Below are 16,438 nucleotides of genomic sequence, written 5' to 3'. Positions count from 1 at the left end.
TTAAGAATTAAATTTCTTTTTTACTGGTGAACAGTAACTTGCAGAAAAAAGTGCAGATCACTTCAATGGGACTGTCAAAGTGAATAGACTCTTGATAAAAAAGCTTAATTACTTGATTTTTGAGAAAATGCCATTCATGGGAGGTTGTCCAATAACAGGTGATCATTTAGTTTTTGGTCTAACAGAGGTAGATGTGTTGGAAATAATTGTAGCAGGCATTTTCATTCTCAAAGTTGATTTCAAGCTCTAATGATTATAGGTTTATATAAGAAGGATGGAGAAATAGTAAATATATATATACATGTCTTTCTGAGGTGTGTTGATTACAGTGGGAATAACGTTAGTAATAATTGCAGAAAGCTTCCTTTCACTGTTGCAAGATATACTGATACTTATGAGTTTGTTTTCTTCATTTGCATTTTTCCAGGATGTTCAGTTAAATAATAGATAGTATTAGACTATAGATTCATAAACTGCATTTGTTTCCCTCACAGATATCAATGAGTGTATGGTATTTGGTGCCTGCTCCCAACATTGCAATAACATTAAAGGGTCATACAAATGTACATGTGAGAAAAATTATAAGGAGAGGAATAACAGTTGTGTAGCAAAAGGTAAGGCTACAGAAATTATAATAAATGGGCTATACTAAATCATTTATTATGTACATCATTGGTAGCGCTGATGTGTTGCATATATAATCAATATTTAGATAAATATTTCTTGAATAATACACACAAGTAATTCTCAAAGCAACTCAGAATAACCTTTCTTATGAATAGCATATATGATATCCAAATGTAGATGGTAACTAGATAACCATAAATATTGCACATTCACATGTATCCATAAACACTATCTGAAATGCTGAGATGTAAGGCATTACTGTGCATGTTCTATAGCAACTCTAGTCCAGTTTGCTTCTGTTGTAGTCAGTTTCAAAGCTTCACTCTCTTCAGTAAAGATACTAGAGCACTTTAAAATAATGCCTATTGGCATGTTTGTGTTTGTTTAGGACCCTTTAGACACAACATGCATTTAAAAATGTGTAGCAATTGATGTGGGTTATGGATATATGCATAATATCCCCTATTTTTGTATATTGCTTAAAGTGCCCAAATTCTTACATTACACACTTCGTAATATATAAGTATGAGTCTGGAGAACATTGAAGTCATATAATAGTATCAAAGTATGAAGAGTTGCAATTATTGTCCAGAGCATGAGTGGTTTTTTTAACGAAAGAAATGGTCAGATAAACACCAAAAAGCTACTTGAGTGAAAACCACTGATTTTTGCCTTAATTGACATTTACCTTATTTTTGTTTCATTATAATAATTCCTAGGCTCTGAAGATCAAGTTCTCTATGTTGCTAATGACACTGACATCCTGGGTTTTGCATATCCATTCAACTACAGTGATGTTCATCAACAAATATCACATATTGAACATAATTCAAGGATAACTGGAATGGATGCATATTTTCAAGGGAACATGATTGTTTGGAGTACTCAGTTTAATCCTGGAGGAATTTTCTACAAAAAACTTCATGACCGAGAGAGAAGGCAAAGTAACAGTGGCTTGATAGTAAGTAAACAAACCCAAAGATTACAAATAACAAATATATTTCCATTTATTTTTCTTTTCCAATTGTTTATAATAATTTAATGATTTAATAAGCTAAAATTGTTACTTGATAATTATTTTATTCAAATAGTATGTGTTGAATTAAATTACTATGCCTTTCCTTTCAAGACTCTTGACAGACTTCATCATGGCTCTAGGAGAACACAACTGTATTTAAAATTGTTCTACACAGAAATAACCAATACGTTAGAAACTTGGAAATATTGTGTACTAGGAAGGTATATATATACTTTTCTTTCTTTCTTTTTTTTCTTTAAGAGGGAGAAAAGAAGAGAGGTTATAATATATATATATGTGATATTGTTTAAAGAAAGGCATGAATTTCAAATACTTGGAAAACAAAAAATTTAGATAGGCCAAAGAGAGGCCTGATTTCCATAGTGACCAGGTAAACAATAATATTAGAAAATCTATGAGAAACACTTAAAAACGAAAGCAGTAATTATTCCTTTATTTACTTAACTGCGTAGTTATTTTTGAATGAGTATAAATGTCACTTTGCCATTTGCTGAAGAAATGTGGATTTTTCTAACCTAGGGTAATTTCAAGCAGTCTTTACTTGTAAACAAATGAAGTGCAGATTGATATTCATTTTACCTAATCTATATGTAGAAGATTCTCAAGCATATGTTAGTGCTGAACTGAAGATAACAACATGATCTGTAGGTCTGTGTTTCTGCAATGCTCTAAATTTAGATTTTTGACTGTGTTAAATGTGATGGCAGAAGGAGAGTTACTCAGTTACTCTTTTTTTTTTTTCTTGGCCAGTAGAAGTGAGGTTAGAAAGAACATCTTTCTAGCTGTTTCCTTAAAATTAAGAGAGTTAACAGGGATGAGCTTACATTACATGAATGCTTTTGTATCCAGTACAATAAACACCAATAGCAACAGTCATCGTTCATCTGTCATTCAAATCTTGCACATCTGAAACCAGCTCTAAGTACCTTTCCTCCAAGAAAATTACCTTTGCAAGTGAATGACATTTCTGACCTTTGAGCAGAAACCCTGAGGATGTAGGCACCAGTGGACAGTTGTTTATGATAGCATATGTGTGGGAAGTAGATCTAAAACAGAAGATTATTCCTAGCATTTCTATTGGTCACGTATGTCATTCAAGTTTTGGGGCAGGATACTTTGAGAATCTAAGTATTCACTGAAAATGTGGAGTAATTCTACTGTGATATTTTTTTTTCATATGAAAGTGGCAGATACCTGTACCTAAGAAGTCCTGCTAGACAAACCTCTGTATCAAATTCCTTACGTAAAGAAAATAACAAACTTGTAAAGTCTTGTGAAATGAACGCGTTGGGCTTTTTGTTGTTGTTGTTATTTTTATTGATTTATTTTATTTCTTCGTGGTTAATATCCAGTCAACTCCTACAAAGGTAAGTGTAGTCTGTTGGCCCACAACATCTTTAATGGATCTGTGCTTTATTATGGATCCATAAAATTGAACATAAACTTCCTTGAGACTTCTTAATAGTCCAGGGGTTCAAATTTTCCTAACTGATTCAATGTTGTCTCCATGTTTAAAATGAATAAAGTAAAAATGTTCTTACAATTACTATTATTTTATATTGTTTTTTGTGTTACTGTTTTGCTATTATGCCAGAATACTTTCTAGTCACTTCCTCTTAAGTTGAGGTTATCGAAATACAGCTTTGCTTTCCCAGTGTTGCATGAAAAAAAAAATGCTTTTCTTTATATACCATTTTCGTCTAACAATTCAGGTAGATGGTAGATGCTTGTGAAGGTGCTTCATCCGAGCCATATAAAGCTTTTTACAGATCTGTATGTGGAAAATGAACAGAATTGAGTATATCTGAATATAAGTTGGAGACCTTTCATTTATCATAGAATCAGAATGGCTTGGGTTGGAAGGGACATTAAAGGTCATCTAATTCCAACCACCTTGCATTTATATTTGTGAAGCATTTATTTCTTAATGCATTAACCTATTCAGAATATTTTCCAAATATTATCTCATTAATACTCAAATACTATTGCCATATATATAGCAGATCAGTGATTTAATTAATTTATAGTGTTGCTTTAGCACTGTCACTTAAATTTTGATTTTGAAAAGCTTGAAAATTCCTTATACTTAACTCAAGTTTTTAATGGATAAGTTTTCAAAGGTTACATTATAACTTTTATATCTAGACTTTGATATGTAAATCAGGATGGCAAACTTGAACAAACTCACCTGCATTTTCAGGTAATTGCATTAATGCAGAAAATACATCTCAACTGAAATTGCTCCATGGAATTAGCATATCAAGAGCCTTCCTCAGAGAACAGCTTCGAGTATCTCTTATATTTATCTGTGAAAAGGGGTTTAAACTTGGCACAAATTGAAGCATTAAAAGAAATAGTAAATATCAACTCTTCAGAGTTTATTGGCAGATACAGAAGAGGATTACATTCTGATCAAGTTCATACAAGTGAATTGGTGATAACTGGTGCAGCTGTTTACTGGTGTAATCCTTTGAGAGAGGATATATAAGTTATCGGAGGTGAATTTTCAACACAATGATTTGCCACTTAAACTCAAGTGCTGTTTTTTCATGGAAGAGAACACAAAGCTGAACATTAAAATAATTGTACTGTATAATAGGAAGAAAAACATAGGTTTTGTAATGTATTTAATCAGTATATTAGAAGCTTTCTCCAGGCTCACTGTTCTGAGAGCTTAACAAGGGCCCTCAACTACTCCTATGATATAGCTATCTACCCATGTACTCCCAACTTTTCCCCGGGTCATGGGGAATTCAGTCCATTGCTTTAAATGGAAAAATGGTTTAAATGTTCTACTAACCCCAGCTAAAATGTACCATAGCTTAAATATGTTCTGTTAATGCACATTATATGAAGTAAGAGTGGTATCTAAGTCTGCCGACTAGTTTGAAATCTATAAAATGATAATGTTTGGTTTACAGAAATTTTCCAGGTTACCCTCATAAATATTTTCTGTGACTTATGTGTTTCATGAGGTTACTGGAACTGACGTGTGTATTTTTACCTCACAGTATATTAATTGTGCAGAAGATGTTTTCCAAGTGCTAATAAATACTATTTAAAGAAAAAAAATCCTGCTCAGATCCATACACTGAGATGTTCCAGTACACACCATGATACCATTAGTACAGGAGAGTTCCTGTGCAAATTCTTGATGACAATAGCAGATATTCAAGCTCAAGGAATATTTAAGGAATATCTACACTGGTCTTTTCAGCTGTTAACTGATTTGAACAGCAACAGGTTTTCTGCTTCTTTTTTAGTTGTGCATATCATCAGAATGTTTTTACTATTCTTAAAGGTAACAGCATTAAGTTATTGCTTTACATTGAAGCAGCAGCTCTGTATGGATGATGTTTAATTATGACCTTAGGAGAGCCTCTCTGTCTGGTATCAGATAGATATGTTATTTAAATGATCCTACTTATGTAATACAAACAGTGGTTTGGTGAATATTTGCATCTACCGGGATGCTCATCTGTTAAGGAAATTTTCTGTCTTCATAAGTGAAAGCCTAAGAGTTCTCAAGTATCATCTTTTCTAATTTATTTTTATTGTTATCTATTATTGGATAATATATTATTTTTAATCAAGATACATTAAAAAAAATAAATCATTCTTTTTTTCTACAGAAATGCAATACCAAAAACATCTCTAAAGAAAACAGCAAAAATACTTCTTCAGATGTACTTATGATAGAACTTATATTTTTAATTTGTCTTTTCTAGTTAAAATGCTGAGAATTGCAAGGTGATGAGTTCCTGCTGTATGTGTAACAAACTTCCTCCAATCAAATTCGGCTTCAGAGATTGATTTCTAAATGTAATCTATCACTATATCAAAACGATTTCCAAATCCAAGATGTTACTGTAGGTTTATTTATTTATGTACCTTTAAAAGATGTTTTACAATAGGCAACAATTCAGATAAAAAATGGTCAGGCTGACATGTTCAGTAGATGTGCAGAAACTAACGTTATAAAAGGTTATCAAGCTTCAAATCCCAGGTTTTCTAATAAGTTGTAGTAAATTATATTCAGCATCAGAGTGGGCTAAAAGAACTGTAGAAAATAGGATTTCGTTCCTGTATTTTCAGCCTTATTCTGTATGCAAAAATCATTCTTTAAAATTAACATAATCCAAATAACCTATTTAGGTAAAAGCTCATTTACAATAAGTAATTTTCGTAGACAGTACAAGAAGTTGCATAAGACACCAGAAACATGATATAGCTAGGTTGAAACTTAATGAACACAACTGAGAATTAAACGGCAGTAGCATCAGCTAGTTTTTTTTATTATTATTATTCTCCCTTTTTAAGCTGTTACACCAGCTGTCTGCTTTCCATTTCGTATGGTTATCTCCTTGTTAATTTGATCTTTAATATGAATCCCAGCATTACTGGAATTTCACTTCTCCTGTATAGTTGAGAATGAGGAAAGATCAGCGTTCCAGAAGTTTTTCTGCATGTTTCATCCACTTTCATCAGCTTTTTGAGAACCACCCCTCACACTGCATGGGAACTTGCATGATGTGTTAACCAGGTTAAAAAAAAAAAAAAAAAAAAAAAAAAGGCAGTCTTACTATAAACAGCGGTTCATGAACAGTCCAAAGAAAGGCAAGGGACATTGCTGGCCATGGTAGCTGCTGTCCCAAAAGAACATTTGGTTCCAGTGTAGTCCAGTGTAGTTCCAGCACTGTAGTCCAGTGCTTCCAGGTAAGTCATTAATCTTAATGGTCTCCAAAATAGTAACTGGAGATCTCCAGGCATGAGAGTCTTCTAGACACAGATTCATGAATATTATCCCGGATTAAAAGGATCTTAGATTAAAAAATGCAATGAAAGGTTATCAGGAAAAAAAAAAATCAAAAAAACACATTTTCAGGTATGATGTCTTTTACTTGAAATTCTTTGAGTTATGCTTGGATTACTTAACGAGTGGAAAAAAAAAAAACAATGTTGCATTCAGATGCTACACTTCTTGAAAGAATAATTTATTTTTGTTTTATTTCTGAAAGCATATCCTGCTCGTATCGTCATTTTGCAAAAAGATTTATGATGTATTATTTTAACTAAAAAAAACTACTATGACCTGTGTTTTAAAGAAGTACCAATTTGTAAATTTGGTGGTTGATTTTGCTGGTTTAATATTCATCTAAATAGGAAGTCGGGGTTCTGTTTACATTTATAACATGCATTCTATGACATTTTTGCAGGATTAAAGTTTTACAAACAGCAGGCTATCTAAATGCACCGTTGCACGTCCTATTACTTCACCTAGAGACTGAAATGACCTTTATTTTATGATGAAAAAAAAGTCTACAAATGTCTTTGTAGTATTAAGGATACCCAAGGAAAATAAGTTATTTTAGGATTTTCTTTACTGATTTCAGTTACATAGTTTACTAGCATTCTGTTGCTGCATTTGTCAAAGAATAGAATTTTTTTGTTCATAACTTAACTTGATATAATTATATGTAAACCAGTGTACAATTTTTATATGTATTTAGTTCATGCAAGTATTAATTTTTGGTGATATACTGCATTCATGTAAGAAATAATTGGGTAGTCCTATTTTATAGATTTTACTTCTCTCTTCAGGAATTTTAGTAAATTTCAGAGAATATTCTTCATATGTATCTCCAGTTCGCAGTATGATCTTATTCCCTTAGGACTGTATTTTAGGATCTAGACTTTAATCATAACTGTGAAATCATAATACAGATATGATTTCATATAAACCAGATATGATGGTTTATAATCTCAAAGATGTAATCAGTCAAGACTCTTGTAAATGCTGTGTGTGAAGCTGAATAGCTCTCGTTTTAATTGATGGTGGAGCACAGTTACAGTTAACAGCAAGGGAGGAAAAGTGCTTCAATAGCTTCTTTACTACTGCATACTAATATTGTGCAGAATACATAGGTAATTTTTTGCAGTGTTCTGAATGCAGTGATTTTATTTTTCCTTGGCAGACTCCTGAGGTGCCATAACTCAGAATGGTCTCAAAAAACATTTCCAATGAGGGAGGGTTAGGTAGGGATTGCATAGCATAGTTTTTCATAGAGTATAATAATCTCAGTTCTTTCTTTTACTTTCATTTGGAATTTCGATATGTAACATTTATTTGCTTCAGCATTAGTAGTTCATGTAGCTCATGCCTAAGTGCTGTTTTAATAATTTAGGTAGCCCAAGACTTGATGAAACAGTTGTTTTGAACCATTGCCTTGTTCTTTGTTGAGTAGAACTATGAGCAGTCTGCTTCCACTGTTTTTACTCCTACAGGTGGAGCTTGTCTTTCCATTGAAGTGTTTTTAAATTTTTCACCATATATGTTAAAGCTAAAAGTTCCTTGCCAATACAAATCTGTGACTATGCAGCTGCTGTGAATGATCATTTCATTAAATCTGACTTTAACATCTGTTCCTTTTAGTGTCCAGAATTCAAAAGACCTAGGGGCATTGCTGTTGACTGGATTGCTGGAAATATTTACTGGACCGATCATTCCAGAATGCATTGGTTCAGCTACTATACAACTCATTGGACTAGTCTGAGATATTCCATCAATGTAGGTCAATTGAATGGACCTAACTGTACAAGACTCCTAACAAGTATCGCAGGAGAACCATATGCAATTGCTGTAAATCCTAAAAAGGGGTATGTATATTTCAACATTACTCTGGTTTTGTAATTCAAATAACGATGCAAATTAAGAGAAACAAAATGATATCCACTAATGTCTAAACTTTTCCAAGTCATTTACTTAACCTTGCCACTCAGTTTACTTGTATGTAAATCAGGGTGAGCTATCTCCCATCTTTCAGGTAGGTTGCTCACAAAAGAAAAAAAAATAGTATCTATAAAGTGTTCTGGGTTTTAGTATAGGCTTCTATCTTTTTTCTTTTTTTTTTTTATGTGTAATGCTTTTAGGATGATGTACTGGACAGTTATTGGGGATCGCTCTCACATAGAGGAATCATCTATGGATGGTACACTGAGGAGGATATTGGTTCAAAAGAATTTACAAAGACCTACAGGTGTGCACCTTATCCATTCTTCTTAATCACATGGCATTTGCTAATTCATTGTGGATTTTTTGTCTGAATTCTCATTTCTCAGTTTTCAAATATATATTTATTGTATACTTTTTAATATATATTCAGGTTATTGATGTGCAGCTACTAATAAAAAAACTTTATTTTTTTCAAACAATGCATCTTGATATGACTTACACTCTTGTAACAAAGCTTAACTGGTTAATTTTACAAAGCAGTACCAAAGGACTATATAAAATCAGTTTAAAAAAAATGATTTGTTCAATAACACTTGACAAGCAAAATCAATTAAGGGAACACCAGTTAGCAGAGAAACACGTTTTCTAAGACCGTATGTGAAGTCTTACAGCCTATTACAGTTAGTTTCCTGAATACTCTGCAAAATAATATAAAATGAGGTTTTAGGTGTTCAAAGAAGCAACAACTTAATTATCTCAGTATTTTACAGAAATATTTTGAAGCTTGACAGTGCATGTTGAGATCTTATGAATTACCATTAAGACTCCATTGTCAGGATAAAAGTAAATTTTTTTTTTTGACAAAGGAAATGATAAATCAATAATGAAATGGTTCTCTCTTAAATATCAGCATCCTGTCTTGAAACCACAAATGATGTGTTTGCAACCCATTTTCTCATGCAATATTTGATGTTTCTTCAGGCATACAATGATAATTTGTTATTATTGTATTGCAAATTAGGGGTTGTCCAACTTTGCTATGCATATCTATTGAAATACAGGCTTCTTTCTAGAGGTTACTATCTGAATATCTAAATGTCAGTTAGCTGACACTATCACTACCACAAGTAGTAATATTTTAATAGACTTCTAAGTCCCTAGCTGAGGTGGGTTTATGGAGTTGTATATGCAAATTACACTCACCCTACAAAGGTCATACCCTCTCTTTATTGACATGATTAGACTGAAATATAACAACTTAAGGCATTATTTCCGTGATAAGGAAAGCTCTGAGGAGAAGAAGCTAATGCTCTTTTCTAGGCAAGTTTGAAACACAATAATATATAGTCAATAATAAATTCAGTAAGTAGATTCTGATGATTAGGACAGAAAGAGATCATAATTTAGTTTATCAGAACTCTTGCTTGTTTTTTGCTGAGCTTCTTTTATAAAACATTGTGAACATGCCAGATGCACAGATCTGTAAATATAGTTCTAAAAATATATATATATTTTTTTTTTACTATGTGCTATCTCTGGTATTGTGAAGGAATCATTGAGATATTTTTTTTTTTGATATTTAAGTATTCTTACTAAAATGCAAAAAAATATATATATAATTTTAAGCTGGAGACTGGGAACTATTTCTAAAATATTTTCTCTTACAAGTACCTTATAACACCCAGAGTTAACACATTATGATGCTATTTTACCAGAAATTATTCTCTTTAACTGTATGTCTGAATTCTAGTGTTTCTTTTAAAGACTTTTTTTTTTAAAAAAAAAACAGAATTACAAATAGAAACATATTTCACTGGTTTATGCATCACACATCCTCTACTTCCTCTCATCTATCTGTAGCTGATTAATTTATGACCTTAAGATGAGAATTTTTGCTGTTATGTATAATTTCTTTTGATGTATTTTTTTCTGACTTACCTACTTACATAAATAGGAAGAAAAATACTTCCCATTCTTATTAAAAATACACTATAACTTCAGAAGCTCTGAATTAAATTATTTTATGGTTCAAATATTGTTATAGGTTGAAGCTTTTGACATGACTTAAAATGACATATTAATCATTTAAGCATCCCCTAGAGTAACATGGACTGCTCGATTTAACTATTTAGTTATTGCCTAGAGGTTGAGTAGTCACATTGTTTTCTGTCTTTTATACTTGTTTGTACTCTCACTCTCTCACTTTTGCTCTCTTTCCATATATATGAGTGTAAACACATTTGTGGATATTGCTGCTTAATTCTTGCAACACTTTCAACCTAATTTAATTAAAATAATCTTATTTTTAGTTCTGTAATAATTACTATGTATGAAGTTTTGGTGGTAACAAATACATAGTTAGATATATATTTGTGGAAACAGTATAGATTCAGAATACAGCGTCAAATGTGAATGCTTTAAAGTTCCTAACATGCAGTCACGCTAGTGCTATTGGTTAGAAATCTATTGACAAAATAGATTTTTTTGTTGATAGAGAAAATGACGGGATTAGATCCTATGTTTATATTCCCAACTGGTAGATATCCCTACTTGCTGAGGTACTGACCTTGGATGTGTAAGTTTAAGAAAGTAAAAGAAACCAGTTGACTCAAGGAATGTTTAAGCTGCAGATATTATATTTTATTCCTTGGTTTCCAAGCCTGTATTTTCATTGTCATCTTTATCACTGGAATATGAATGATAGAAAACTGTAGATTTAATAAAAAATTTTTAACCTTTATATACTTGGTTGAACTTTTTTTTTTTTTTTCTTTTTAGGTCTTGTAGTTGATCAGTTCAGTCAGCGTTTGTTCTGGGCTGATTTTGAATTATCTGTTATTGGAAGTGTTCTTTTTGATGGTTCTGATTCAGTTGTGTCCGTGAGCAGTAAACAAGGTATGAAGAGGATTTATGTAACATGATTTCTGTTTTATTGGGCAAAAATTTTACTATACTGAGAAACTATGTAAGAAAAAAACGTTCACTGTTAAGAGCTAATATTCATTGCTTTTTGTAGATAATACTTTAGATATTATCTGAACAAATACGTATTTAAGTTTTTTAATAGTCTGATAAAGTTACTTTAGGGAAACAAATACGGAATTATACATGCAAATTTCCAAGACTGTTACCTAATAGTTAGCTTAGTTACTATTAAATACCACTGTGAGAAATATTTTTGTAGCCTCATTTGAATTTGCATTGCAGCAGGAAGACCTTAACTGGTTAGAAATTGGAGCTTTCGGCATTGCATAGGAATTGTAAAGTTCATAGATCGTAGAGTCATAGAATATCTGAGTTGGAAGGGACCCACAAGGATCATCAAGTCCAACTCCTGGGTTGCCAAAGGACCACCCAAAAAATCAGACCATGTGTCTGAGAGCATTGTCTGAATACTTCTTGAACTCTGGCAGGCTCAGTGCTGTGACGACTTCCCTGGGGAGCCTGTTCCATAGTCCAACCACTCTCTCAGTGAAGAACCTTTTCCCGATATCCATTCTGAATCCTACCCTGTCACACCTTCAAACCCTTCCCTTGGGTCCTATCGCTGGTCACCAGAAAGAAGAGATCAGCGGCTGCCTCGCCGCTCCCCCTCATGAGGAAGTTGTAGACTGTGATGAGATCTGACCAGGGTCAGTTTGGGAGAAAAAAAATTAATTTGGCTTTCCAGTCAGTTAACAATCACAGAATTCTGCTAAAAGAATGTCAGTTGGGAAAGTTTCTTTCAGAAGAAAAGAGATTCTGATCAAGCAAACTTTGCTTTTGAACAACTGCATGTTGGCTTTTCAATAATTTGATGATATATGTAACATTATTTTGTGAAATTTTAGTAGAAAGAACATTGAAGACTTCAAAAATTTGAAAGCACGCTGAGGAAAGCTTAGTTGGCAGTTGGTATTGGATTTTCATTGGGATGATATTACATCTGGTGCTAGAGAGCGTTTTAACTACCAGTCTGGAATTCACCAGAGGCTTCTGGAAGATACTAGCTACTAAAAATGAGGAATTGGTAGAAGCTTTGCATTTTATTTTGCATTTATTTACCATAGTTATGAATTAAAATATGTGTAGTATAAAAGGTAGTCTTTCATCAGCTAGTCTTTCCTGTAGGGTTTCCCTGCTTCTCAATGTTCAACCATTTTCTGAGGTTGAAAGCTAATACAAAGCTACACGTTTAGTTGCTCATAGTATGGAAAGAATTCTTTTTAAGAAGATTGCTTTTTAAAAGGCAATCTTTGTGGGTAAAAACTGCACACACTGAATAATAATGCCTTTTAGCTTGTAATTACAATGCAATATAAGTTATTATTAAAACTGTTTACTATTTGTATATGAATATGTGTTTGTGTGTATTATTTTTATTTAAGGTTTACTGCATCCACATAGAATTGACATTTTTGAGGATTACATATATGGAGCAGGTCCTAAAAATGGTGCATTTAGAGTACACAAATTTGGCAAGAGCCTTGTAGAATACCTAAGTGTGGATGTTGATAAAGCAAAAAGTGCCTTGATTTTTCATCGCTACAAACAAATGGACTGTGAGTAAGCATAAATACTTAAAACTAAATATTTGGCAAGTTCACCTCAGAAAAATAAACCAAAACCTTAAAGTAACCATCAGCTGTAGAAATGTAAAACATATCTTGGTTGTACAAAATGAAAATAGATTTAGTTATATTTCTTTATATAAGTTAAATTTACGTTTCGATGCCTTTTCTTTCATTTGAAGAGACATTGGACAAGTGCCTGCCTTGTGTACCCACACTGTGAATGGAATATAAAAAAATTAGAAGAGAGCTGAATACAAATGAGGGTTTTTACTGCATATTACCAATATGTTTCTTATTGATGGAGTAAATTCTATCATGGTCTGAATCAAGCACTGCCATTTGAGTGAGTGTTCACTGTCTTCAGGCTGTTGATATTCTAGAAACTGGAAGTGTATCAGAATTTTGTGATTATTTACTTCTTCCCAGTTCTCTAACACAGGATAATTCTATAACAAAAACAAACAAAGAAAAAAAAAACAAACAACACTGCCACCACCAAAAATAAACTTTTAAATATTTTCTTTTCTGAAACAGTGCCTAATCCATGCTTGGATCTGACATGTGAATTCATCTGTTTACTCAACCCTTCTGGTGCATCATGTGCTTGTCCGGAAGGAAAATCATTGGTTAATGGAACATGCATTGATCAGAGCCTTTTAGGTAGGTATTGAAAACTGTGAGAAGCAGGAAATGGTCAATTTTTTCATAGCAAGAGTTTAGCCTGTCTGTGAGTCAGAGTTTTGTTATTTTATGTTGTTCATCATAAGTATTACATATTTGAAATGGAAACTAAATATGAAAAAGCATAATGCCTGATTCAGAAAACTGTTTATATTCATCAAAATAAAAACGAGCTTTCCAGCTGATTTGATACAAAATTATATTTAAAAATGGATGTGTATACATTTTGACCAAAAGAGGTTTGAAAAGGTCAAAAGTGTTTTGGATTTCAAATTAAACTAGAGACATTCATGAGAAAAAAATAAAAGACCCTCAAGAACCAACTCTGCTTAGGCTGCAACAATGGTTAAAAGGCAGTAAGAGCAACATAGCAAATTATAATGAGTTTGAAGCAATAGGAAAAGAAGAAAAAACAACTGAAATATTTTTATCTAAAATGACCTTTTTTTTGGTAATATCTAATAATCTCTAAAATCAAAACAGAAGAAATTTAGACTTCATGGTAAAATAGCTACTGATTTCTTGCTCTCTACATATACATTTTTTTCCCCATAAAAGAAGAGTGTTAAGTGCTCTAAAATTATTCTACTGTATTTAAGGCCAAACCTAATGTAGTTATACAGCTGAAATGAATTCCTAATCAGCTTGGATTTTAAAAGGTTCTAGAAATCACAGGATATGGTTTCTTTTGTGTTTGAGAAGTCAGTGACAGAAAGTATTAGTATACTATACAAGATCTGTAACTTTTAAGACGGATCTATTTAAATACCCTTTGTCTTCAGAGAGAATCCACAATTCCTGCCCCTCCAAGTATCAGCTCTTTGTTCATCTGAGATGGAAACCTTTCTACCTGACTACTTTTGACTTGTCATCAGAAGCCAGAAATGCTTCAATAAAATTTATTTTTCTGATGACACAGTACAATCTAAAAATTATTTTCAATGACCCATAGTTACTACTTAGCTGTCTAACCACTTTAGGGCTCTTGCTCTATTTCTTGTGACTATACCCCCCAAATCGACTCAAATTCTGGTTCATTAGATTGATTAGATTGATTTTTAACCAACAAAAATTGAGGTAAGTCTTCAAATTCTGCATAACAGAATTGCCTTTCTGTAAGTCTTGATCCATTGAATTGATTTTTCTTCATAAGTACTATGTGAGGAATTCTAAAGTGGCTTTCTGTAAGACTGAATCCAGATTGCTCCAGACAGCTGTTTTACCAACATTTCTTACAACGGCTGAAAAACAGTTTGGGGGTTTAATTTGGCATTCTCAAGCTAGAGTTATTGCAATATACATGTGTTGTATCATTCAGAATGGTCTGATAATAAAATGAAAGTGATTTCCTGTGAGTTCTTAGATAAGCTTCCATCTCTCTTTTCCCAAGCAGGTTATGACTGACAGAGCACAACTTTTATGTGTGTGTGTGTGATTTATTTCTTGACTGTAGCAAGCCCAACTTTTTCAATTTAGAAGCTACTCTTTAGATTTCATATTGGTAGAGTACCTCTTCATATTTCTGAGAGACCACTTGATTTGCATCCATCAGGTTCATTGTATCTAATTGCCTGTAGAACAGTGATGCTAAATATGTACCGAGAGGATGGAAATGTAGAGACTAGCACTGGAGGAAGACAGTGTGTATCACAGCTGAATGGGTAAAAGTAACGGAACACTTCCAGGAGTTCAGTATTCTGGGGGTGAATATTTATCACTTTTCATTTTAAGAAGGGAATATTTATGCTGTCTTGACTGGATGAAAAGCCAGAGAAAAAATTGTAAAGACTCAGATCTGACATTGCTTCTGAAGAGAGATGAAACATTAGCTTATCACGGTGTTCCCTTCAGCACATTTCTGGGATGACTTGCCCACTGTGCAAGAGTGGAGGCAGACCAAGTGCTCTGGCTGGGAACGTAGAGGTTAATCCCTGTATACTTTCTTTTTCACCCACAAATTCTGCCTCAGGGAGCTGTACTAGCCAAAGCTATAGCAGTTCATATGCTAGCTTCTTGATTTCTGTCCTGCTTTCAGATTGTTTAGATACCAAATAGAACAGTGTAAAACACAGAAGTCTCCTTCTGGTTTGAAAAAATATTTGATTACAGAACTATTTTCTGTATTTATAGAAAGGTATACCATTGAGAGTGATATATCCCAGAACTGAAGAAAATGGGTTAAATTAAAGCAGGTGTTAGTTTCTTCTCACTGTGCATCCTTTTTTTAGCCCTTTCTCTTTCACCTAGGGTTGTAAACCAAATGGATTTTTTAAAGCAAAAAAAAAAAAAATCTGAAGGGAAATCAAGGTCTTTCATACAGCATTCAGACAAAATTCAGAGGTTACAACTTGTTCTAAAAAATCTAATAGATATTAAGACTCTCATCTGGAGGGACAGAAAAATTTGCACAACCTTAGCATAACATTAGAACTCTGTACTTTCTCCCTAATAGGTGCATTCAGCTCAGGAAAGTATGAATTATGCACTTCTCTTTAGGATAGTCAAGAACAAATACTTTTGTGCTCCATGAGATGATTATTTTCCACTGTTGGAAGGGAAACTTCTTGTGCCAATGACTATCATTCATTAACCATGTGCCTCATCTCTCCATTTAGCTGGCTAGTCTGGAAATCAGTGGATATTTCAGAGGAAAAAAAAATAGCAAAAAGTAAGATTCATTTTTCTCAAGAAAGAAAAGGTTATAGAAATGCCAATGAAAGATGTGTATGTGTGTGTTTGGGGGAGAGGGATGGAACACAAAAAATTGGACAAGTGAAGGAAAAAATATCAGTGAGATTCAGAATG

The 16,438-nt window shown here is 32.9% G+C and overlaps 1 protein-coding gene across 11 annotated transcripts in view; it reads left to right on the top strand.

Annotated features, from left to right (window-relative positions):
• LRP1B (LDL receptor related protein 1B) overlaps positions 1-16,438 on the top strand; it is a 681,046-nt gene that overhangs the window by 623,479 nt on the left and 41,129 nt on the right. For 9 of the 11 annotated variants that reach the window (XR_010832147.1, XM_048062804.2, XM_048062799.2 and 6 more), the window contains 7 exons: positions 495-614; positions 1,347-1,588; positions 8,100-8,323; positions 8,597-8,703; positions 11,178-11,294; positions 12,767-12,940; positions 13,487-13,612. Coding sequence is in view for 9 of the 11 variants with exons in the window: in XM_048062804.2 (XP_047918761.2) it covers positions 495-614; positions 1,347-1,588; positions 8,100-8,323; positions 8,597-8,703; positions 11,178-11,294; positions 12,767-12,940; positions 13,487-13,612 (1,110 nt within the window). In the remaining 2 variants the exon portion in view is untranslated. Of the gene's footprint in view, positions 1-494; positions 615-1,346; positions 1,589-8,099; positions 8,324-8,596; positions 8,704-11,177; positions 11,295-12,766; positions 12,945-13,486; positions 13,613-16,438 lie in introns of those variants that run through there. The other 2 variants (XM_066999009.1, XR_007162924.2) reach the window with 2 other exon arrangements.

Source organism: Anser cygnoides, chromosome 6, assembly GCF_040182565.1.
Source record: "Anser cygnoides isolate HZ-2024a breed goose chromosome 6, Taihu_goose_T2T_genome, whole genome shotgun sequence".
NCBI classification, from domain to species: Eukaryota; Metazoa; Chordata; class Aves; order Anseriformes; family Anatidae; genus Anser; species Anser cygnoides.
This window is presented reverse-complemented; position numbering and strand designations above follow the sequence as displayed.